The sequence below is a fragment of the Acartia tonsa genome, chromosome 2 (genome assembly GCF_053477335.1).
Source record: "Acartia tonsa isolate MP-2025a chromosome 2, ASM5347733v1, whole genome shotgun sequence".
In the NCBI taxonomy this organism is placed as follows: Eukaryota; Metazoa; Arthropoda; class Copepoda; order Calanoida; family Acartiidae; genus Acartia; species Acartia tonsa.
Genome location: NC_137261.1, coordinates 54,650,605 through 54,675,586, shown reverse-complemented (window position 1 = coordinate 54,675,586; position 24,982 = coordinate 54,650,605). Strand labels below are relative to the sequence as shown.

The 24,982-nt window shown below is 30.8% G+C and overlaps 1 protein-coding gene across 2 annotated transcripts; it reads left to right on the top strand.

Annotated features, from left to right (window-relative positions):
• Positions 1 to 959: 959 nt before the first annotated feature.
• Positions 960 to 24,536, top strand: LOC145312184 (uncharacterized). Of its 2 annotated transcripts, XM_080151374.1 has the most exons (10): positions 961 to 1,037; positions 2,744 to 2,836; positions 15,837 to 15,920; positions 16,831 to 16,951; positions 18,392 to 18,433; positions 21,884 to 21,946; positions 23,036 to 23,136; positions 23,455 to 23,579; positions 24,217 to 24,273; positions 24,337 to 24,536. In XM_080151374.1, the coding sequence occupies exons 2-10, from the start codon at positions 2,787 to 2,789 to the stop codon at positions 24,405 to 24,407; spliced, it is 714 nt and encodes a 237-aa protein (XP_080007500.1). In that variant the 5' UTR covers positions 961 to 1,037; positions 2,744 to 2,786; the 3' UTR covers positions 24,408 to 24,536. The 2 variants fall into 2 exon arrangements, with proteins under 2 accessions (XP_080007499.1, XP_080007500.1); XM_080151373.1 differs by having other exon boundaries at positions 960 to 1,037; positions 24,217 to 24,536.
• The last annotated feature ends 446 nt before the right edge of the window (positions 24,537 to 24,982 follow it).

Genomic DNA, 24,982 nt, shown 5'->3' with positions numbered 1-24,982 from the left:
TTTGTCCTAGAATTAACCGTACATCCATTATGTTTATTTACATATTTATTTTTGCCTGGCCACACCACTTTGCAATTTTCCTTCTTAGTATTCAATTCTAATAAAAGTTGAAAATTTCTTCCTCTACAAATTACTTGCATAAAAAATGGTGAATTTATACAAAGAAAGCATGGATGGTGATAAGGGTTTCTGAAAACAAAAATGAAGCTCTTTATTGTGCCTATAAAAAGGGGGTAATTTTACAATGTATCCCGAATGACGTCATAATAGATAAATGGATTATTCTAATATTACGTCATTCAAAATGTTTCGGCCAAAAGTTTTCAAATTTATACCCATTTTCTGGATAGAGCTTCAACAACAATTTATCAAACGCATGACATTCGATAATACGAGAATTATCGTATGGGAAAAGTGTAAAGTACATTTGTTTGCATTGTTCATAGTTGGTTGTTTTAAAAGAATTAAAATTCTCGTTTATCAAATGCCATTTTATTTACTTTACAGTCAAATCTAAATATATTTTTCCTTGTTGAAGTTTCATTATAATTTGCTGAACGTAAAACGCAAAGAATAAGTCTTTTTCGCGCATGTATGTTAACTGCGAGATAACTGTGGATTTTTGTGTAATGACTGTTCCACATTATTTATAGGCCTTCTTTTGTCGGTTAAAATTATGTTCGAAATTAATTTATACGTTCCAACACCGATTTATCGTTAGCAGCTTTTAAAGATAAATTTTTTTCTTCTTCTAAATTTAGAAACTAAATCTGTTTCACTGGATATTCAAAGAGTTTAATAAAAAGTAAAATATTTCAAGCTTGATATTTTGTAAACAATTGGAATGAAAATGCACATTTCTTACATTTTTAAAACACTTTCTACTCTTTGCATTCGTTGGTCTACAACTTTTCTTTTATAACAGTTTGTAAAACTTTTAATTCTTAAAATAAAAGCAACTTTAAAATATTTTTTTTTATAAAAAGTACAACGAATTATTGTTTTGAGAGAGAAAATTGTGTTGTTTCAAGACCAAGGTATTAATTAGATATTAATAGTTATTTATCACATCGTATGATAGACAGCTTTCCGTGAATAGTAAATTTAAAAGATGTAAAATAACATCCAGTTTTGTTTGCCCGATGGGCCGAAGGCCGTGGCTAACTAAGCTGCTATTAATTTAAAGATTTTTAAATATTCGTGGAAAATTGTCTGTAACACGATATTATGTATTTTAGTATAGCTGAAAACTCGTTCTTATCCAACGGATATTAATCGGTTTCGAAGCCATACTGGAAAAGCGACTCTTTTCTACATAAGGAAATTCGTCAGTCTTTACATCAGAATGGTTTGCACTAGAAAAGTATCAACTTTTTAAAATTATTCATACTAACCATACAAAAAAAAGAATAAATATTTGACATTTTTATCATTTTCTTCTCCCAGTGATTTAATGGAGGATAGTTAATAGTAAATTGATGCAAGCCCTCAATTATTATAAACAAAATTACCCCTTTTTTTATATTAAACCTATGTGTAGAAAATTTTGCATTCTTCTAGTTTTTACGTCCAAATTAATTATTTGATAAAAGTCCCCCAGTTTTGTAAACCTACAAATGAGAAAATGTCCTTAACAGTGCTTAACAGTTCAATGTCAACTCCTTCCGTGTCTTTTTACCCATTTCCCCACCAAAAAAATATTAAACAAACATGATTTGAGGTTTTTCATTTATTTCTGACACTCTACAAGAGTTATTGATTGTTTGTCCTTCCTTCTGATTTTAGAGCTTTCATTTTATGGGTGTTGTCATCCTTGTTTTATTTTATTTTGCAGTCACTTTGGTATGTAAATTAAGACTATTATGCAATACAACTTGGATTGAATCTTACTATTCTAACTATCTAACTTTTTATGTACTTCTTTTACAACCCCATGGTGCTAGTTAAATTTGGTTCAGGATTATTTGATATAAAGTAATTTCTCAGTACTATACCTATCTATGATATAAATTCGAAAAAACACCCTCCCCCCCCCCCTCAAAAAATGTAGTTTAGCATGGTAATACCAAAGCAAACAAAATTTGTTTTTATTTTTAAAGAAATTAAGGCATATTTGAATTATATAATTATATATATATATATGTATCTATTGTCATTTTTAGTTATGTAGATTCTTTTTTAACCAGTTAAAAGTAAATAAGCATGAATTGGATTTAAACAAAGACTCCTGAACCCTACTGTTTAATCTTTACAAGTGAGCTTTACACTTTTATTCTACATTTTAACTGCAAAGAAAAATATTTTAGGCTAAGATTTTTTTCTGATCTACTGTTTTCCATATGAAAAACCTCAAATCATAAGAAAAATGGGGTATAGTCCTTTTCACGACATCCCTCCATAAGGAGCGATTCTTCGTATTTTTCACAGTAGCTTTTCTCCTATTTCTAGCCCCTGCGGGGGGCTCTAACCCTGCGGGGCCAATTACCTAACCCTGTGGGGCAATCACCTAACACAATATAACCTAACCTAACCTAAAATAACCTATAAAAAGCCATTTTAAAAATACGAAGAATCGCTCCTTATGGAGGGATGTCGTGAAAAGGACTATACCCGAAAAATGCGCTAAAACCATTTTTAGATGTTGACACCTAAGTTTTGAATTTTACATTTTACTGTACTTTTTAAACAAAAACTGTAATATTTTTTGTTGTTGTATGTATCTCATTGCCTTTATAATACCCAGATCCAAGGGTCATCAGCCGTTGGCAACATCCAAATCTTTGCCGATGAAACCGTCCAGACAGAATCAAGATTCAAGAAATATTCTGGGAGGCAGGTATGTCAATTCTAAAGTTTTATTTGTTAAACCAGGGCTTGGCAGCCGCGACTAAGCATCAAATTTAAACCTGTTTGAAATCTTTGAAAAATTATTTCATAAAAGGGATTGACTTATCTTAGTCAGGTTTAGACTTCCAAATGATTCTTAGGCTTACAGGCGGCTACTGAGCCCTTTAAAAACTTAGATATTGCGTCATTTTATTTCCCTTTTCAAATTGTTATAATACAATAAAGGTTAAAAATACAAAATAAAGTTTTACGCGTTGTGAAGGTTAAATAAATATAAAACTTATTCCTATTTCCTTAAAAATTGAATAAGAAATAGGGTAGAAAATTTGTGCTAAATTTCTATATTTTGAAAATGCACAAAAAGTTTTCAAAGATAAACATTTGTACTTGGGAATATAAAGCTGTTTAACAAGTGTGATAGCATCCATGAAAGCTCAGTTTAAGCTCATTATAATTGAAATTTAGGGGTTTAAAAATTCGCACTTGTGTAATTTTTTTAACATAGATTATAAAATAAATAGGCAACTGAATATAATTAAGAATAGTTATTTCTCGCATCGTATTATAAACAGCTTTCTTCGGCACCACGGGGCTAAAAAAACTGGTTTTAATCTTATAATTGTACATTTTTATATTCATAGAAAGTTGGATATAATACGATGCTCGACATAGTTTTTTTTCGTATGGATGAGAACCAGTTCCTATCCACCGGATTCGAAGAATATGAGAAATACCAAACTAGAATCTGTTAAGATAACTTGTTTAACTCATTAGCTATACCTATTTTAAGATTACTGTGAGCATATATGTACAATACCTCTATATGATCCAGCTTAAACATTTAAACTTAGCTTAGGTTAGAAGTTTTTGAAAATTTTTAAGACTAACGAAAGGTCTAAGGTTTATTTCTGTAAGAAAAAAATTGGCCCAATTCTATAAAAGCTTTTCAATAGGTGTGTAGTATTGTGTAAAAAGTTTTACTACAATTTTATGAAACTTTCAATCAATGAAAAAATAATAGATCTCTTTGTTTCTTTGTGTTTAGCAAGTAATTTATAACATACCGCTATTATTGTAATTATTGTAACCCCTTTTCTAAAAATTACAACCCTCAAGGACATGGAGGGTTATCTAGAATACAAAGTAGAATGATGTCTGTCCGTCCGTCCATCTGAATCTTAAGATCTCGATAACCACTGAACCGATTGGATTCAATTCTTTAGAATATATACCTATTGGTCCTGTGGTGGTTTTAAGCTAAAAAAATGTTTTCTGGTGAACATTAAACTATGGGCGACAGCACCAGTAGTACTTTTATTTTTTTTATATTTTTTAAAATTATTTCTTGGGGCAAAGCCCCTAGAGGCTAGGGGCGAAGCCGATAGTTATACAAAAAGTGGAGATTATTGATAATCCATTATTCTAATAGGACCTCATTTGGGATAAAAATTTTATTCCCTTTTTTTATAGGCACTTTAAAGAACTTCCTAATTTGATGATGTTGTTTTACACTAAACTTATTAGCATAATAGCTTTACAAATGGGAGAATGTGTTTATAAAACTGTTGACTAAGAAAACATCCAACAGACAACCGACCTTTTAATTAAACGACCTTTTTCTGGATGTCCTAACTTTTCATTAAACAGTATATTTGTTACATATCCACCATGAAAAAAAGAAAGTTTTTTTTCCTTTAAAATCTGTTTTTCTACAAGATCATTATATAAAACTTTTTTTTCAACGTACTTTTTGTTATGAGACAAATGAAAAGTTATTAAAAATGTATCCAGGTCATGGAAATGGAAAATTATGCGGGCTTATATTTATCAAGGGGTTAGGGATAAAGTAAATATTAGTCAATGCAACGAAAAAAATATTGAAATATTTTCTAAGTTTAAGCCTTGAAAATTTTTTCAAGAAATGTAAATTGACTGTTTATCATTAGTACTAGCGACTACGACCCTAGCCTCTAGGGGCTCTAAAGTCTAGAGTCAAAGAGGGGCTATAAAAATAGCTTAAAACAAGCCAAAACTTAAATCAGAAAATAGAATGGCCTAAAACCATCACAGGAGTTATATGAAGCTTACCTGAAAAACATAACTCCATCGGTAGTTATTGAGATCTTAGGTTTCAGACAAAAAAAGCCTTACTACTTTATATAATAGGATACTTTAATATACCTAGCTTTGCTTGGTATAAAGTTATAAAGAAAAAATTATTTGTTTCAATAATGATTCCTAGTGCAATCCTGAATATTCTTATAATAAAGTAACAGAACCTCTATCTGTTTGTTCCGAAGGATCTCGCTAAGCTCTGAACCGAAATGGTTCGAATTTTCAGTGTAGCTTCTTATAGGTCCAGGAAATTACTTTAACTATTTTAAACTCCACCCTTAAAAAATTTACCCCCCCCTCAAATTTAAAAAAAAACTTTTTCTCTAAAAAACTTAAATTGGAATGGGAAAAGGTCGACCACTCGAATTTTACTTTAACTTCAATTTAAGGTTCTAAGGGAGTAGCCGCTTGTATTAAACATGAATTAATAAACACCAGCGGCTTCGCTCCTAGCCTATAAGGGCTTTGCCCCAAGAGGAACTTAGAACAAAATGATATTAGTACGGGAATTATTACGTCTTCTATTACCTTTCTAGCCGAAAAAATTGCAAATGGGTCGCTAGTTTTAGTGAATAAATAGCGAATTCGCAAAATGTATGCGAAAAAAATTGAGGGGGGTATTTTATTTGTTTAAGGGGGTGTCCCACCCTCAAAGAAAATAGCCTAAACCACCATAAAACCAGTAGGTATATTCCCTGAAGAGTAGAATCCAATCGGTTGCTGAAAATTAAGCTAATCTTATTCAGAAAAAGTACAATTTAACAAAGTACAATCATGCAAGGAGGGAGGGGACAATTTGGAGTTTATTACACTAGTCTCCAAAGTTTTAGGATAGCGTTTTCTTGGGACAGCGGAAAGTGCCATGTGTGACGTCATAAAAATACGTCTAAAAAGGAAAGTATGAGAGGTGAAGTTGGAAAGGAAACCACTAATAAACGAGATTGATAATATACGGGTTTTTATGACCTCACATTTAACCTTTTACGCTGTTCCCTTTTTATTATTCTTTGGCTCAACAACTTTGGGGACTTTTATTGAATTATGATTAGTTGGTTCATTAAGTTCATGTCAAAACGTTTCAACTACCGCGCCGATTGGAATCTACAGAAGGGGTAAATTTGAGTATCATCATTGGGGATTTACATAAGTTTATCGGCTATTGTCTTATCCCTTCAGATCCCTGACAATAATGTATTAATTGAGTTTGCTAAAGAGTATGGAATCTTAATAAAAAAATATTTGACTAGCTTTTTAAAGAATATTAATGTTAAAAAAACTGTTTAAATCATTTTTCAATTAATTATTTATTTTGCAAGTTATTTTAAATAGAAAATGTCTTTTAATAATTCCCCAAGTTCAATTTATATTTTCAGGTTTTAGAAGCAGTTGTAGCCGCAAAAGTATAATGAATATAAACTTATGACATATACAGTAAATTAGGATTTTATAAACCTAATGTTAGAGGCAATATATACAATAAGTTTTAAGCAATCAAATCTGGTTTTATAATTTCAGCTATGGATAAAAGATAGTGTCTGAGTTACAGACAGAAAAGTTACGTAGTAGCTTCAATTATAAAAATATTTTAAATACATATTTATCGCGTTATAGACAGCTGTCCTCGGATATTTAAATAAAAATTTTGAGGTAAAAACCAGTTTTGTTAGACAAGAGGGGCCAAAGTATTTTAAAAATATATTCATGGAAAATTGTATGTAACACGGTTCTAATCCAGCGGATATTAATCGGTTTTGAAGCCATAATGGAATAGTTATTTCTCGTATCGTATTAAAAACGGCTTTCCGCGGATATAGAATGTACAATTATAAGATTAAAACTAGTTTTTTTAGCCCCGTGGTGCCGAAGGCACCGGCTAAAAAGACTTGTTTTAATCTTATGATTGTACATTTCTATATTCGTAGAAAACTGGATATAATACGATGCTAGACATAGTTTTTTCGTATTCATGAGAACCGGTTCCTATCCACCGGATTCAAATGAATACGAGAAAAAAAATTATGACTGGATAAAACCTAAAAGACATAGTTTAATCCACGGGCGTATTTAAATTCAAACCAATGTCGGCTGCCCACCCCTGTTTTTATTCCCCCCCAGCATACACACGTAGTAATCTATTCATTGTGGCCTTTTTTAATCACAAAATTATTGCAATAAAATTCATACATTTGTGTGCATTGATACGGGGTGGAAAAGGGGGGCACCAACCCCCAAGAGACTTTTGTGAATAGGAGGGAGTTAGATTTTAAATTCAGATATTATGCGAATTAAAATGCAAAGGAATACTCTTTTGAGGGATATAGTATAATTCATCAAAATAGCTAAAAACCTTCCCTTTCTCTATGAAAGGCTTCACTGTAAAGAATAACCGAATCGATTCAGTAGTCAGCAAGATCCTCCTCTATAGACAACAAGTAACTACGCCATAGAGGCCTATAGGGGCTAATGCAAATAGTTATAAACCTTCCCAGGCCTTATGAGAATCTATATTATAAAGGAGAACCATATCGGTTCAGCGGTTAGCGAGATCCTTCGATACAGATACAAAACAACTTTACTACTTTATAAATTGGAGAAGAATACATTCTGTTACTTTCAAATCAGGATATTTTTTGTGATGGTGAACAAATGTATGTGTACCCTTTAAATTTTTGCTATACAGACAAACGTACTAGGGGGACAAATACACTAGTACGACAAATGTACTAGGTGGACAAACACACTATTGTGACAAACGTACTAGGGGACAAATGTACTAGGGGGACAAACACACTAGTTCGACAAACGTACTAGGGGACAAACACACTAGTATGACAAATGTACTAGGGGGACAACACACTAGTACGACAAATGCACTAGGAGGAAAAACACGATAGTACGACAAACGTACTAGGGGACAAATGTAATATTGCGACAAACATACTAGGGGGACAAATGCACTAGTGTGACAAACGTTCTAGGGGGACAAACGTACTTGTGCAACAAACGTTCTAGGGAAAAAAAACAAACTAGAAGGACAACTCTTAAGTGAAAACTACTAGGATTTTCAAATTTAAAAATCTTCCAAAATTAGAGAAAAAAATGTTCTAATTATCGTTTGTATGTACATATGTGTTGTACCCAATAAAAATTGCGACCACGCCCTTGCAAACATTTATACATTAGTGTGCAAAAAAGAAAGGAAAATTCTCTTTCAATCCAACATTTTCTACTTTGGATTAAAGGAAATAATCCTTTTTCTTTTTATTTTTACCACATTTACTATTTTTATTTGATAGAATTATTTTTGTATTGTTAGGGCTTTAGAATAATGTTAAAAGCGAAGCTTATCTATAATTAGGGTCGGTCGGTCCGTCCGTCCGGAACGAATAGCTCTTTTCGATAATTTAGGCATGTTAGAGTTGTCATATCGATTTCAAAAAGCGTAGCAACTCTATAATAAATACCAGAATACATATAATGAATCCTATTAGCCTTTTTTGAATTAGCCTGAATTATAAAATGGTGATGCATAAGAAGATTAGACACAATATGCTGAGCATCATAACGTAAATTTTCATAAGATAAGCAACCAGTATCTATATCAAAAGCACTGGTATATAGTTCATATCGTTGGTTCGTCCGATTGTTGACCTCTGCTTTTATTAATGTTGTCATTCTTTTTAAATTTTATAAGGATCAAAGATGATTTTTCCGTAAACTTTATCAAAAGTTTTCCAGTATGGCTTCAAAACATATTATTATCCGCTGGATTAGAACCTTTTTCCCAGCCAAACTTAAAAATCATGTTTAGGTCGATAATATTACAGGCAATTTTCCACAAATATCAAAATGAAAATTATAAAATTATTACCAGTGTTGTTAGCTAGTGCCTTCGGCCACTCGGGGCTAACAAAACTGGTTTTAAATCTTATAATTTAAGCTGTCTATAATACAATACGATAAATAACTATTCCTGGATTTAAAAATTTGTCATATTAAGCTTTGAAATGAATAATTGGTTGTTTAATCAACAGTACTAACCAATTAGAAAATATAAATTCAAAATAATAATTAGATTTTGTTCAAGGACAAAAGTATTAAAGTAAATTGAAAATAAGATAAAACGAGGAAAATATGGTAATATCTGATGATCCAAGAGGATTTAAAGTAATGATGGTAGATAATTATGCCAATAATAGGAAATATATTTTTAAGAATAACCTAAAACTATTGTGTTAAGTAATGGTTATTTATTGCATCGTATTATAGACAAGCTTTGTTAAACCCTAGGTTCAGAAGGTCCGGTCTAACAAAACTGGTTTTGTTATTTGTTATTCGCAAAAAATTTCTGTAATACGATACAATACATGATTTTTCAATTTAATTTAAAGTAATAAATGGTAGATAATTGTGTTAATAGTAGGAAATAATAAGTTTTAAGAATAACCTACATAACATTAATGTCAAGTAACAATTGTTTATTCCAGCGCATTATAAAATTTAAAAGCTTTTCATGGATATCAAAATAGAAAATTATAAGAATTAAACCAGAGCTGGATCTTTAAATCATTTAGTGGTGAGCCAGATCGAGGTGAGCCACCCCGATCTGGCTCACAACTAAAATGATTTAAAGATCCAGCTTAGCTTTGTTTATAAACTGGTTTTATTTATTTGTAATTTTATATTATTTGCATAAAATAGTCTGCAATACGATGGGATACATTATTTTTCATTGTGGCTTAGAAACAGATTAAATCCAGCGGATATTAATAAAAATATATATATTAAGTATATTAAACAATTCAATTATTAAAGTAATTATAGTATTTTCTATGCCTTTTAACATTTTATAGGTCCTTACTTTATGTTTTAGATTTACTTTTCTACACTTTAAGTTAAAAAAGTAAGGAAAAAAAACTTTAGTTTATATGAAGTTATGTAAAGAGTTGTTGACAAGGCCAGGCCAGGCTTAATATTCTTATACAATATGCTTTGTTTTGCACACACCAGTGCATAATACCCATACTACACTATATTATAATATAGTCAGAATTACTCTCTGTACTCTATACCTAGATATAATATAGTATATAATACCCATACTACACTATATTATAATATAGTCAGAATTACTCTCTGTACTCTATACCTAGATATAATATAGTATACTAGCGACTACGCCCCTAGAAGCCTATAGGGGCACTTAAGGTAGTAGTGGGAAAAGCCGATCTCATCCCATTTAAAAATTGAGTTTCAAAAGAGTAAAAAAAATTTTTTTGAAGGAGGGGGGTGAAGACACCCTCTCCAAAAATAGTTTAAAACCTTCCCAGGACCTATAAGAATCTTCACTGTAAAGGAGAACAATATCGGTTCAGCGGTTAGCGAGATCCTTCGGGACAGACAAAAAACGCTTTCTACTTTATATAATAGGATAATACCCATACTACACTATATTATAATATAGTCAGAATTACTCTCTGTACTCTATACCTAGATATAATATAGTATATAATACCCAAACTACACTATATTATAATATAGTCAGAATTACTCCCTGTACTCTATACCTATATATAATATTGTAAATAATACCCATACTACACTATATTATAACATAGTCAGAATTACTCCCTATACTCTATACCTAGATATAATATAGTATATAATACCCATACTACACTATATTATAATATAGTCAGAATTACTCCCTGTACTCTATACCTAGATATAATATAGTTATAATACCCATACTACACTATATTATAATATAGTCAGAATTACTCCCTTTACTCTATACCTAGATATGATATAGTATATAATACCCATACTACATTATATTATAATATTGTCAGAATTACTCCTATATTCAGTACCTAGATATAATATAGTATATAATATCCATACTACACTATATTATAATATAGTCAGAATTACTCTCTGTACTCTATACCTAGATATAATATAGTTTATAATACCCATACTACACTATATTATAATATAGTCAGAATAACTCTCTGTACTCTATACCTAGATATAATATAGTATATAATACCCATACTACACTATATTATAATATAGTCAGAATTACTCTCTGTACTCTATACCTAGATATAATATAGTTTATAATACCGATACTACACTATATTATAATATAGTCAGAATTACTCCTATATTCAGTACCTAGATATAATATAGTATATAAAACCCATACTACACTATATTATAATATAGTCAGAATTACTCTCTGTACTCTATACCTAGATATAATATAGTTTATAATACCCATACTACACTATATTATAATATAGTCAGAATTATTCCTATATTCAGTACCTAGATATAATATAGTATATAATACCCATACTACACTATATTATAATATAGTCAGAATTACTCCTATATTCAGTACCTAGATATAATATAGTATATAATATCCATACTACACTATATTATAATATAGTCAGAATTACTCTCTGTACTCTATACCTAGATAAAATATAGTTTATAATACCCATACTACATTATATTATAATATAGTCAGAATAACTCTCTGTACTCTATACCTAGATATAATATAGTATATAATACCCATACTACACTATATTATAATATAGTCAGAATTACTCTCTGTACTCTATACCTAGATATAATATAGTTTATAATACCCATACTACACTATAATATAATATAGTCAGAATTACTCCTATATTCAGTACCTAGATATAATATAGTATATAATACCCACACTACACTATATTATAATATAGTCAGAATTATTCCTATATTCAGTACCTAGATATAATATAGTATATAATACCCACACTACACTATATTATAATATAGTCAGAATTACTCCTATATTCAGTACCTAGATATAATATAGTATATAATACCCATACTACACTATATTATAATATAGTCAGAATTACTCTCTGTACTCTATACCTAGATATAATATAGTTTATAATACCCATACTACACTATATTATAATATAGTCAGAATTACTCCTATATTCAGTACCTAGATATAATATAGTATATAATACCCACACTACACTATATTATAATATAGTCAGAATTATTCCTATATTCAGTACCTAGATATAATATAGTATATAATACCCATACTACACTATATTATAATATAGTCAGAATTACTCCTATATTCAGTACCTAGATATAATATAGTTATAATACCCATACTACACTATATTATAATATAGTCAGAATTACTCTCTGTACTCTATACCTAGATATAATATAGTATATAATACCCATACTACACTATATTATAATATAGTCAGAATTATTCCTATATTCAGTACCTAGATATAATATAGTATATAATACCCACACTACACTATATTATAATATAGTCAGAATTACTCCTATATTCAGTACCTAGATATAATATAGTATATAATACCCATACTACACTATATTATAATATAGTCAGAATTATTCCTATATTCAGTACCTAGATATAATATAGTATATAATACCCACACTACACTATATTATAATATAGTCAGAATTACTCCTATATTCAGTACCTAGATATAATATAGTATATAATACCCATACTACACTATATTATAATATAGTCAGAATTATTCCTATATTCAGTACCTAGATATAATATAGTATATAATACCCACACTACACTATATTATAATATAGTCAGAATTACTCCTATATTCAGTACCTAGATATAATATAGTATATAATACCCATACTACACTATATTATAATATAGTCAGAATTATTCCTATATTCAGTACCTAGATATAATATAGTATATAATACCCACACTACACTATATTATAATATAGTCAGAATTACTCCTATATTCAGTACCTAGATATAATATAGTATATAATACCCATACTACACTATATTATAATATAGTCAGAATTATTCCTATATTCAGTACCTAGATATAATATAGTATATAATACCCACACTACACTATATTATAATATAGTCAGAATTACTCCTATATTCAGTACCTAGATATAATATAGTATATAATACCCATACTACACTATATTATAATATAGTCAGAATTATTCCTATATTCAGTACCTAGATATAATATAGTATATAATACCCACACTACACTATATTATAATATAGTCAGAATTATTCCTATATTCAGTACCTAGATATAATATAGTTTATAATACCGATACTACACTATATTATAATATAGTCAGAATTATTCCTATATTCAGTACCTAGATATAATATAGTTTATAATACCCATACTACTTATGTTTTAAACATATAATTATCATTTCATGATAAGATAGATGTTTTTTTAAAAATTTTGCTAATAAAATTTGCTTTTAATTATTTTATTTAAATTTGAGAAAAAACCTGTATTATTTTGAATATATGTGCACTCAGATATTAAAAGTTTACACTATTTTAGATTTTGGTAATATAAATCCAGGTTTCTACTTATAGAAAAATATAAATTTACACATAAAAATTAACCAATAAACCATTTTTTTTAATCTAAAAGAAAAAAAAAACGTAATTATAGTTTAACAAAAATCTAGACAACTGTTCTATAATAATATTCTTTGATTTATCTGATATCTTCATTCAAGGATGCATCTTTGCCTTACTGCACATTTTCATTCAATAATTCTTAGAATTATGCACAGACAGATATATAACAATATATATTTTTCTCAATATAAGGTTGAATATTGAGAAAATAATAGAGATTATAAAGTGTTTAATATTAGATTATTGGGATGTGTTGTGTATCCAAAGTATATTGGTTAATCTTTTGTTTAATTTTCAGCCAAACACTGTCTCATATCTAAAGACGTTTAAATTGTCAATATGCTAAATTAATTACTAGCGGCTTTGCCCCTAGCCTCTTGGGGCTTTTCCCCAAGAGGTTTGATCAACCTTTTTTGTGTTATTTAAAAAGTAGTTTTAAAAAGAAAAAAAACTTTTTTTTTTTTTGGGGGGGGGGGTTATTTTTCATTTTTTGCGGGGGTTGGGTGTGTACCACTTCCCCCAGAAAAAAGCTTAAAATCATCACAGGACCAGTAGGTATATTCCCTGAAGAGTAGAGCCTAATTGGTTCAGTGGTTACTGAGATCTTAAGCTTCAGACAGACGGACAGACAGATAGACAGACATTGTACTACTATGTATTATAGATGGTAGGGGAAGTGTATTAACTAATATCTGTGTTTGACTATAAAATGTCCTGATCATGTCAGTTTTGTATCTTTGTAATAAAAAGAAATAAATGTAATTAAATACATATATTTCTAAACTTATATAAACTCTACGCCAACTTTCACAAAAAAAGCAATCTGCTCAAGGCTGGAGCAAGGATTTATCTAATCTAAGAATCCAAGGTTTTGCTTGAAATGAAATGAAAAGAATTGACCAAAATGTGCACTTAATATTTTTACAATTTTGCACACTAGTCTGACTGGCTTATCTAAAAGTTAAATTCATTTAATTTTGTTGTAAATGCAATTTTCTTTAAATGACCTTTTTTAGTAGAAAAAGTAAATTTAATTATATAAATCAGATGTGTGTATTTAACTCATCGCAATAATTGTTATAATAAAATTGCAAAAGGGTTTTCTAAACATATGTTTCTGTATTTATCACATTATTTATGTGTATGTTGTGTATTTAAAAAGAATATTTTTAATGTATTGCCTTGAAATAAAATTCCATTCATATAAATTTTGTATTAAAGTATATACTATTCAATTCGTAGTACAAATGTATTGTAGAGGAAAATTGAATTAATACTTTTTCAGTAGGGTATCGAACCTGATAAATATCTGATTCTTGAATAGCATCATATTGCAGACCATTTTCCATGAATATTAAAATTGAAATCATAAGTTTAATTAGCACATTTCTTCGGCCCCTCTGAACTTATAACTGGTTTTAATCTTTAAATATAATATAATGGAAAGCTCTCTATAATCAAGAAAAAGGGAATGTGATTCTGACAAACAATTCTAAGTGAAAATTTTCCCTTAATCCACTTCCATTTTTTCTTACCCATTTACCCACTTCCCTTTTTTAAACAGTTTTACTCAAACTTTACTCCAACAAATTATTTATTTTTTGGCAATTTCAAATTGAATTAATTGTCTGAATTTCCCAAGCTATATATGAAAAAATATAAAAATTAAAATTTTTTAAAAAGAATTCAATATCATGGAGTAAATATTTTTTTATAACAATTTAGTGCATAGTTAAGTATACTGAAGTTATAAACATACTATTTTTGACCACACCATTATAAATATAAATTATTTAGTATTTTCCATGAGACAGTTGTACTTATAGCTATAACTATACTTCTTTGACCACATTATTATAAATATTAATTATTTTAGTATTTTCCATGAGACAGTTGTGCTTATAGCTATAACCATACTTTTTTGACCACATTATTATAAATATAAATTATTTTAGTATATTCCATGAGACAGTTGTGCTTATAGCTATAACTATACTTATTTTGACCACATTATTATAAATTATAATTATCTTAGTATTTTCCATGAGACAGTCGTGCTTTTAGCTATAACTATACTTATTTTGACCACATTATTATAAATTATAATTATCTTAGTATTTTCCATGAGACAGTCGTGCTTTTAGCTATAACTATACTTATTTTGATCACATTATTATAAATATCAATTATTTTAGTATTTTCCATGAGACAGTAGGACTTCTAGCTTTGAATATACTTATTTTGACAACACCAATATAAATATAAATTATTTTAGTATTTTCCATAAGACATTTGTCCTTACATCTATAACTTATATACTTTTTTGACCACAATATTATGAATATCAATTATTTTAGTATTTTCCATGAGACAGTTGGACAAATAGCTGAATATGAGAGAGAAGTTGAAGAAGCTGCGAGAAAAATGGAGTTAATTATCAGGTTATCGCTATTCAAAGAAAAAAAGACTTTTTGGGTACTGGTATGGTCCTTTTCGTGGGTAGTAAGTGTTATTTTCAAAATGGCTTTTTATAGGTTACTTTAGGTTAGGTTAGGTCATGTTGAGTTAGTTGATTGCTTCCACAGGGTTAGGCAATTGGCCCCGCAGGGTTTGAGCCCTACTCAGGGGCTATAAACAGGAGAAAACCTACAATGAAAATACGAAGAAACGTCCCTTAAGAGGCGTTGCCACGAAAGGGACTATACCTGACTTTTTATACTTTAAATATACACTAGTGTTTGCGCCCCTAGCATCAAGGGGTCCTGTTTTTAAATGGTGTAGATAAGGGACTAAAAATAGCCTAAAACGATCCCGTGATCTATGTGAAGCTTCCCTGTAAAGGAGAACTCAATCAGTTTGGTAGATATTGAAATATTAAGCTTCAGACAAAAAAAATAAGTATTAAATATTTAGGAAAGTTTTATTTTTTCTAGTTTTAGTTTTAGTACAACCGTTATGGAAAAGCCAACTTATTTTAACTACATACAAAATATTTTTTTTTAAGTTTAAGTTTTCACTTACTCAGAAAATTTAGCCTGAAATAGCGATTAGATAGGTTAAGTTGAGTTAGGTTTGTAATATTTAGTGAAAGTAAAAAATGATAATAATAAAAATACTCAGGAAGGTTGATTTTAATTGATTCTAGTAGTGTTCAAACTTTTTAACCAATTATTTTGATCTACAGAAGGGGTATATTTGTTCATGACGTGGGATTTACAGTAATTTGTTGTCCATTGTCTAATCCCCTAAGATCCTTTGAAATATCTTAGGATTGGACTCTCCGCAGTTAGGATAAGAATTAGGTGGAATTACATGTTTGTAAGTTCTAATGAAACCATAATTTATACCTAGGAAAGAGAGGCAGGCAATTCAAGATTTTGAGAAAAGATTGGAGGAAGGAGAATCCTCTAAAAAGATGGGAACATTGACAAGATGGATTAGTCTTAAAAGAAAGACAGATAAAAACAACCAGGTAAGATAAAATTAGAAATTATATAAAACATTCTCATTTAAAAAAGTAGGATGTCTGTCAGCCTGTCTGTACTAAAAGATCACGTTCACAGTTCACTCGAAGCGACAGTAAGAGAAAAAAATTTCCCAGACAAAAGGCCAACTGTTTCTAAAATGTCCCAATGAACATATAAATTTAGTGGAAAAGGAAATCCTAAAATGAGTCCTTTTTAATGAAATAAAAGTTTAATTTTCATCCCCTAGGAGTTACCGCATAACCATGACAAGAAAAGCAAAGATTATTGATTTAAAATTTTGAACAACTTTGCTTTTATGAAGTCTTTCATAAAACCTCTATATATATGATTTATTTCCGTGACCTTAGCAAAGCAACTGATAAAAATGGCCATTAAATAACTTCCTTCAGGTGTGGTTTTATGAAGAACTTATAAAAACAAACTTGTGCAAAATTCCAAAGAAATAATCTTTGCTTTTCTTGTAATGTTTATGCGGTAACACCTAGGGGATAAAAATTGAACTTGAAATTTTCAAATCTAATTTTCTCAAAAAGGCCTCATTTTAAGATTTTTGTTTTTTTTATACTAAATTTATATGTTCATTGGGACATTTTAGAAACAGTTTGCTGAGGAATGAGAAACTGTCCCAATTTTGTATAACTTTAGCGGAACAAGTTCCAATTACGTCATATTTTTCTTTCCCGAAAAAGGGAGGGGGGGAAGAAAATCTTTCAAAAGAGATGGGGAAAACCCCCTTTTCTCCCATCTCTTTTTTCTTCCCCCCTTCCCTTTTTTTTCTTTCCCCCTTCTCTTTTTCGGGAAAGAAAAATATGACGTAATTGGAACTTGTTCCGCTAAAGTTATACAAAATTGGGACAGTTTCTCATTCCTCCAGTTTGCTTATTATCTGGAAATTTTTTTTCTCTTACTGTCGCTTTGAGTGAACTGTGCGTTATATGCCCTGGAATGGTATGATTTATATGTTTGTGGGTAGATCATCACCTTAAGATAAAAGGCCCTTGCCAACTGAGAATTAGAGACAAAGTTGGAAGAGGTTGAATTATTAAAATAGGATAAATATTGATGTTCTAATCGATTTTATTCATTTATCTGACCTATCCAAGCTAAGAGCAACAACCCGTTTGGCTTTACTTCTTTAAAGATCCTTATAATAAAGTAACAGGGTGTATGTCTGTCAATCTGTACCAACCACTGAACCAAAATGGTTCTCCCTTAAAGAATAGCTTCTCATAGGTCCTGTGAAGGTTTTAAACTATTTTGTGTGTGGGTACCACCACCCTTTCAAGAGAATTCGCCCCCAGAAAAAATTAACCCTCGGTAAAAAAAAAATTTAATAAATTTTTCTTTTTAAATCTAAAATAAAAATTGAATTGTCAAAATCAACATAGTCACTAGTTTATATATAAAAGATATATGTTATTTAGGCAGCTAAAGAAGATATGAAAAGAGCAGCAGAAGCAATGAAAGTAAGTTCTATAATTGAGTTACAGCACTTGCTAGAAATAGCCTAAAACTATCCAAAGACTAAAATATCCTAAGAGTTAAATCCATTCTGGGATGAAACTATGGAGAACCTAACTAATTCATTAGTTATTGGCAATATATAAGTTGACAAACAATAAATGATTCTTCTTTGAATATTAGTTTTTAAAAGAAAAAATGCAAAAGTAGTGAAGCACACAAAACTCATAGGAATCTTCACTGAAAGTTTCAACCGTCTATTTCCAATTGCAGCCGAGAAAATAGCATTAACCAATAGCGTTATGGAGTGATGGACACTGACAGACAAAGTAAATTATAAATTTATGTACACCCCCAATGATGACACATAAAATTACTCCTTGTGCAGATTAAAATTAGTGGTTGAAACCTTTGAATACTCAACTTAATAAACCAACCAATCAAAATTCATTAAAAGTCCCCATAGTACTCAAGACAACGAATAAGAAAACGTTATTACAAAACTTTGGGGACTTTCTTTGTATTTCACCAATTAAAAATTCTATTATTTGAAGCAAACATTTCCATATCGCTGGTGTATTTGCTAAAACCTTTTCCATTAAAAAGAAAATATGACCAAAATTTGATTTCGTAGACAATCATCGTTGCTTTTTACCAAGTTGGAAAATATATTGAAAATACCATTTATATAAGCGTTTATATTTCTTGTTAACGTCATGACGTGACAAAAAATCATTTTGGAACATTTACTTTTATCTAATATTTTTAAAATATATATATATCATTCTATCTATAATACAAAGTAGAACAATGTCTGTCTGTCTGTTGTTTGTTTGTCTGTTTGTTTGTAGCAAAGGATATCGCAAACCGCTGAACTGATATGATTTTCCTTTACAGGGTAGCTTTTCATAGGTCAAAGGAAGGTTTATAACCATTTTGGGGTAGGGTACCACCACCCTCCCAAGTTAAATCGCCCCAAGAAAAAAATACCCCCACCAATTTTTTAAAATTTTTTTATTTTTCTTCCTAAACCTAAAATAAAAAATGATGGGCAGTCCCCCTCATGTTTCCATTGCGCCTCTAGGGGCGTAGCTGTAAGCAGCTAAACAGATTTTTTTATGTACAACCCTTTTGGGTCCAATACATGTGGTAATACAAAACTAAAGTAATACAAAACTAACTTAAAACTAACTATCCCCAACTCCTTTTATTAAAATTCATTAAATCAATAAGGGAGAGGGGATTCAGTGCACACATTTTGAGGGAAACCTGTGCCTCTAGCTACCCTGTTTTTTCATTTTCGTTGCACTGTATTTAAATCCATGTCTGCTTTGTTCTATACCATTTATTCCTAACAAATTATCCATTCTACAAAGTAGAACGATGTCTGTCTGTCTATTTGTAACGAAGGATCTCGCTAACTGCTAAACCGATTGGGTTCTCCTTAACAGGGTAGCTTCTGATAGGTCCCGGGAAGGTTTATAACTATTTTGGGGGAGGGTACCACCATCCTCCCAAGAAAAATAAAAAAAAAATCGATAAAAAAAATTACTTAACATTAATTAATGTCTGCTTTGTTCTATACCATTTATTCCTAACAAATTATCCATTCTACAAAGTAGAACGATGTCTGTCTGTCTATTTGTAACGAAGGATCTCGCTAACTGCTAAACCGATTGGGTTCTCCTTAACAGGGTAGCTTCTGATAGGTCCCGGGAAGGTTTATAACTATTTTGGGGGAGGGTACCACCATCCTCCCAAGAAAAATAAAAAAAAAATCGATAAAAAAAATTACTTACAGACTTTAACGCATTATAGAAAATAATTACATATTTGAAATAAAAAAAAGTGCCACTAGAGGTCTCTAGGGGCGTATCCGCTAGTATGTTAAGATTATGATAAGACAAAATATATGACAGAGTGTCTATGTTTGATTGAAAGTGTTTGAATATGTTGGATATATTTGACTTAAAGTAGTAAGGGATGGGGCAATTTCTGAAAAAATATTTTAACATTAAAAAAGGAAAAACATTTTTTAATAAGCGGTTAGATCTGCGCCCCTTGTTCGGTGTATGTAACAATTTATACATCCACTAAAAAATATTTGAGGTTATTGGCTAACGTTATGACTTGAAAATTTGGGGTATAGTCCTTTTCGTTAAAACGCCTCTTATGGGGCGTTTCGTCGTATTTTCTTTTGATAGTTTATTTTAGGTTAAGTTAGGTGGTTGCTTCATTGAATTAAGCAATTAGGCCCTGCAGGGTTAGAGCTACCCGCATGGGCCAGATTAAGGGGAAAGCAACTGTGAAAATACGACAAAACGCCCCTTAAGAGGCGTTGTCACGAAAGGGACTATACCCAAAATTTGTAATATCAGATTCATTTCAAATAGCAATACCATGCCTTCGCATAAAATAAGTTCATTCAAATGACAAGTATATGCTTTTTTTTGTTTGTTTGTGCTGGCAGCAGAAATATTTTCATACAAATATGATATCCCTTATAAACTCCAATATTTGACATATTTTCTTATGATAACATACAATACACTTTTTTGCTTGATCAACACAGTTTCCCCCCACTTCACAACACTTCCACAAGTTTCTTAGAAATAATAAAAAAGTCTATAAACTTTGGACCGCTATGATTCTCCTCCAAGGTTTGAACTGCTTTTTATTTGCACATTTGAATCTTTCCCCACAACCATTTGACTGTATTTTTGCTCTGCAAAAAGCAAATATTTAGATAGCTTAACCCTTACAGCTCGGGCCCCAATTCCCACCTTAATAGATCGGGGGGGAAAGGGGGGCTCCAAGAGCCCCCCCCCTCTATCTTGTCTCCTGTTACAGATAAAGACGTAAAATTTTTTTCTGGTGGTTCATGTGTATTTTTAGAGAAAATTACTTTTTCTAGTCATAGCAGCCAGGCCGCTCCTTAGCCGCTTTTTAGCGGCCAGCCGCTAAATTTTAAAACAGCTGTAGAGCGGCCAATTTTGCAGCTAGGATGACCAAATTTTAGGACGAACTTTTATTTTTCATAACAAAAAAATTACTTTTTCTGATCATCGCCAAAAAACGGCAAATAACGAAACCGCCATTTTCGGTTATGACGGAGGGATAGACCGACCATAATTATAGAAAAGCTTCGCTTTTAGAAATAACATACACACACACACCAGTACCCATTTAAAACTAAAGTTTTTCTATATTCAAAAATGTAGATAATGTTCATTTTTTGTAAGTTCTATTAAGCAAAATTTTCTTGTTGAAGTTTGCAAAATCACTCATTTTTATGTACATTCAAATATTGATAAAATACATCCTATATATAAAAATTTCTAGGAACAAAAAAATTATGCTACTTTTGATGATACATTAAAAAATAAGGGCTTTGCACCCTAAAAAATACTTTTTTCGTGGGTCATACTGTGTATAAGGATGATTGCTATTTCTAGGCAGCAGAGGATAAAATTACAAGCATAGAAGATATCTTAGAAGAGGAAGAAAAGCAGCTTCAGGTATGATCAAACAATTATTGTATGCGCAAGTTTTTGCCGCGTTACAATAAACTCCAGGCAAAATTCAATCAATTAAACATTTGAAATATAATTATTGTGCTGCGTTCCTGAACAACCTGAGTAAGCATTGACATAATTATACAATTACAATAAAACAATTTTGAAGCTTTTTTTATAGTTGCTTCAAAAATTAAGCAATACTGGCCTACTATTGGTCATTAAAATTGTTTACTGGCCTGCCCTTGGTAATTTAGTCTGCAGTGTATTGGTCAATTTGTCAGTGTTTCTGTAACAATGTGGCTTTTTTTTATGGATATGGGATAGGGTTGTCAGCCCTAAGCCCAATGATTGCGGTGTAAAGTGTCCATTTGCCCATCAGACAGCCAACCCTTTGATTGCACGACCTTTGTCTGAGAAGTCCTAACTGTGCATTAAGACATATAAGTTTTCCGGAATTTTAATGTTAGGGGGAGATTTGAAATCTGCATCAAATTTTAAGGATTTTTTATAAAATTCGTTTTTTGTATAATTCTTTATCTAAAAGCGGAAATGCATTTTAAGTTAATTAATTTTGACCAATAGGATAGGTGAATTTTAAACTACCTGCGCTCTAATTGGTTGAATGATGTACGCCATCCAATCAGAGCGCAGATTTTTTAAATCCACCAATCACAGATGCCAAAATTAATTAACTTAAATTGCATTTCCGCTTTTAGATAAAGAATTATAGAAAAAACGAATTTTATAAAAAAACCTCAAAATTTGATGCAGATATCAAATCTCCGCCTAACATTAAAATTCCGGAAAACTTATATATCTTACTGTGCATGGTAGTGAGTTGCGCCTGTTTTGGGCCAAGGCATTCCCCCTACTCTAACTATTTATGTCGCGCACCTGACAGAGCAGCAGTAGGAACAATTTTAAACGTCTCTAGTTATTACGCGTTGTCTGACCGAGATCGAACCTATCACCTTCCCGACGACGAGCGGATGATCTATGTGTTGAGCCACGGTCGCGGGTAATTTGTATAGTATGACGTCATTTAGTATAGGCACTAATTTTTCCCTGCCTTACTTTTTTGCACTGTAGGCTAGAGCCATGGCCCTGAGAAGAAAAAGTGAGGATATCTTTAAGCTTGTGGATCACAAAAGTCTTGCCGCCAAAGCTGAAAACAATCCAAATCAACTCAGGTTCATTAATTTTTTGTTATTGTTTTTTTTATTTTGCTTTTTTGCAGGGAGAGAGGGGATATTGGGCTTTTTATTACACTAATTACAGAATAATGTTTTCTTATTCGTTTGCTTTGAGGACTTTCAATGAATTTTGATTGATTGATTCATTAAGTTGAGTGTCCAAACGTTTCAACCACTAATTGTAGCCTACCAAAGGGGTAATTATGTGAATCATCATTGGGGATTTACATTAATTATCGCGGTTATTGTCTTATCCCTTTAGATACCTGATTTTATTGGGTGCTTTCAACTAACCCTTTTTATCAAACTGTTTAGAGGATGTCGGGGTGCTGAGTTGCTACTTCGATCAGGTGATGATGGAGAGGGCCTGCCACCTCTACCCTCCCTCCGACCTCTACCACCAAGAAGACCAAACAGACACTCTATGTTTGTTGAACCAGGAATCAAACTTGTTATCATATCAATAAAACAATTGTGATCATGGGAAAAAAACGAAGTAGCGGGTTTCGACGTATTTTTACAGAAGCTTTTGATAGATTATTTTAGGTAAGGTTAGATAAATGTTAATGATTGCCCCACAGGGTTAGGAAATTAGCCCCACAGGCTAGAAGAAATGCTACTTTACATCATCTAACAATTATCTCGACTAAGAACCATTTGACAAGACATTAAAATGACTAAACCTTCTCTCATGTCAAGTTTTTTAGGAGAAGGGGAAATACTTTGACCCATGAGGGGCATCAACTCATTATTATTGATGGTTAGTGTTTTCAGCAGGACTCGGCATTCGCGCGTCTTGTAATCATCAAGGATACTAACATTTTACAATAATTAATTTCAGCTGGAAGGCAAACCTAATCCATATATGGCAATCCTTCTTTTCAATTTTGTTTCAAAGCATCCAAACATGTTTAAATTTAAAGCTTAGCCGGAGCTGACGCTGGCTGCCGAGCCCTGATTTTTATAAAATGGTAATGCTATTAAAGGTTTACTTGCTTTTTTTAGCACAAAAAAGAGCAAAAACCTAAAGAAAGGTTTTAAATCCCAACTAAAAGTACGTAGAAGGTTTGAGTTCAGAAAAGTTGCGAACAGGCTTCAGTGCAGCAGGAACAGGCTTCAGTGCAGCAGGAACAGGCTTCAGTGCAGCAGGAACAGGCTTCAGTGAAGCAGGAACAGGCTTCAGTGCAGCAGGAACAGGCTTCAGTGCAGCAGCTAACTTACAACAAGCTTCTCCAAGACAGGACAGAGTTGAAATAACAGCTCTATAAATCTTGATTCTCTTAACTTTGTTTCAAAAAGAATTAAAATATTTTGAAGTATAACATTTACTTGTAATTAAAACAATGTTATAACATTCTCATACTTTTAATTGTCTAAAAAAACATTTGTATACACCACTTACATTTTTTAACAGATTATTTTACTCTGATTTTTGTTTTATACATTCAATAATTTGAATTAGTATAAAGAAATTTATTTATTTCATTTTGGCATTTTGTAGTGGTGAATTAATTATTTTCCCAGATGCCTCAGTTTTTAGTATATTCTAGTCAAAATTTTGTGTATGATAAAAATGATTTTCATTAAAAGTTTTAAAGAAGAATTATTTTGAAACAGGATGATAACATCCATAAATATCACAGCATAGAAACAATCACACAAATCTTTTTAGAAAAATAGGGAGTTTACGAGGGAAACATTAAAAAAAGTAATTAGTACCATCTTTCTCATAGCATAAAAGTGTTTTAGATCAGATTTTTATTGGGATTATTGAGAAGCATTGCTAAAAAAATTAATTTAATACAGTGTTTTTTATAGATCGATTCTTTTCTTAATTAAATCT

What these genes read in the sequence shown, in the direction of transcription:
- LOC145312184 (XM_080151373.1), top strand. Translation starts at nt 2,787, where the DNA reads ATGAAACCGTCCAGACAGAATCAAGATTCAAGAAATATTCTGGGAGGC. An exon ending in AGACAGATAAAAACAACCAG is followed by an intron (nt 16,952 to 18,391) that starts GTAAGATAAAAT and finishes TATGTTATTTAG; the next exon opens with GCAGCTAAAGAAGATATGAA. An exon ending in GAGCAGCAGAAGCAATGAAA is followed by an intron (nt 18,434 to 21,883) that starts GTAAGTTCTATA and finishes TGCTATTTCTAG; the next exon opens with GCAGCAGAGGATAAAATTAC.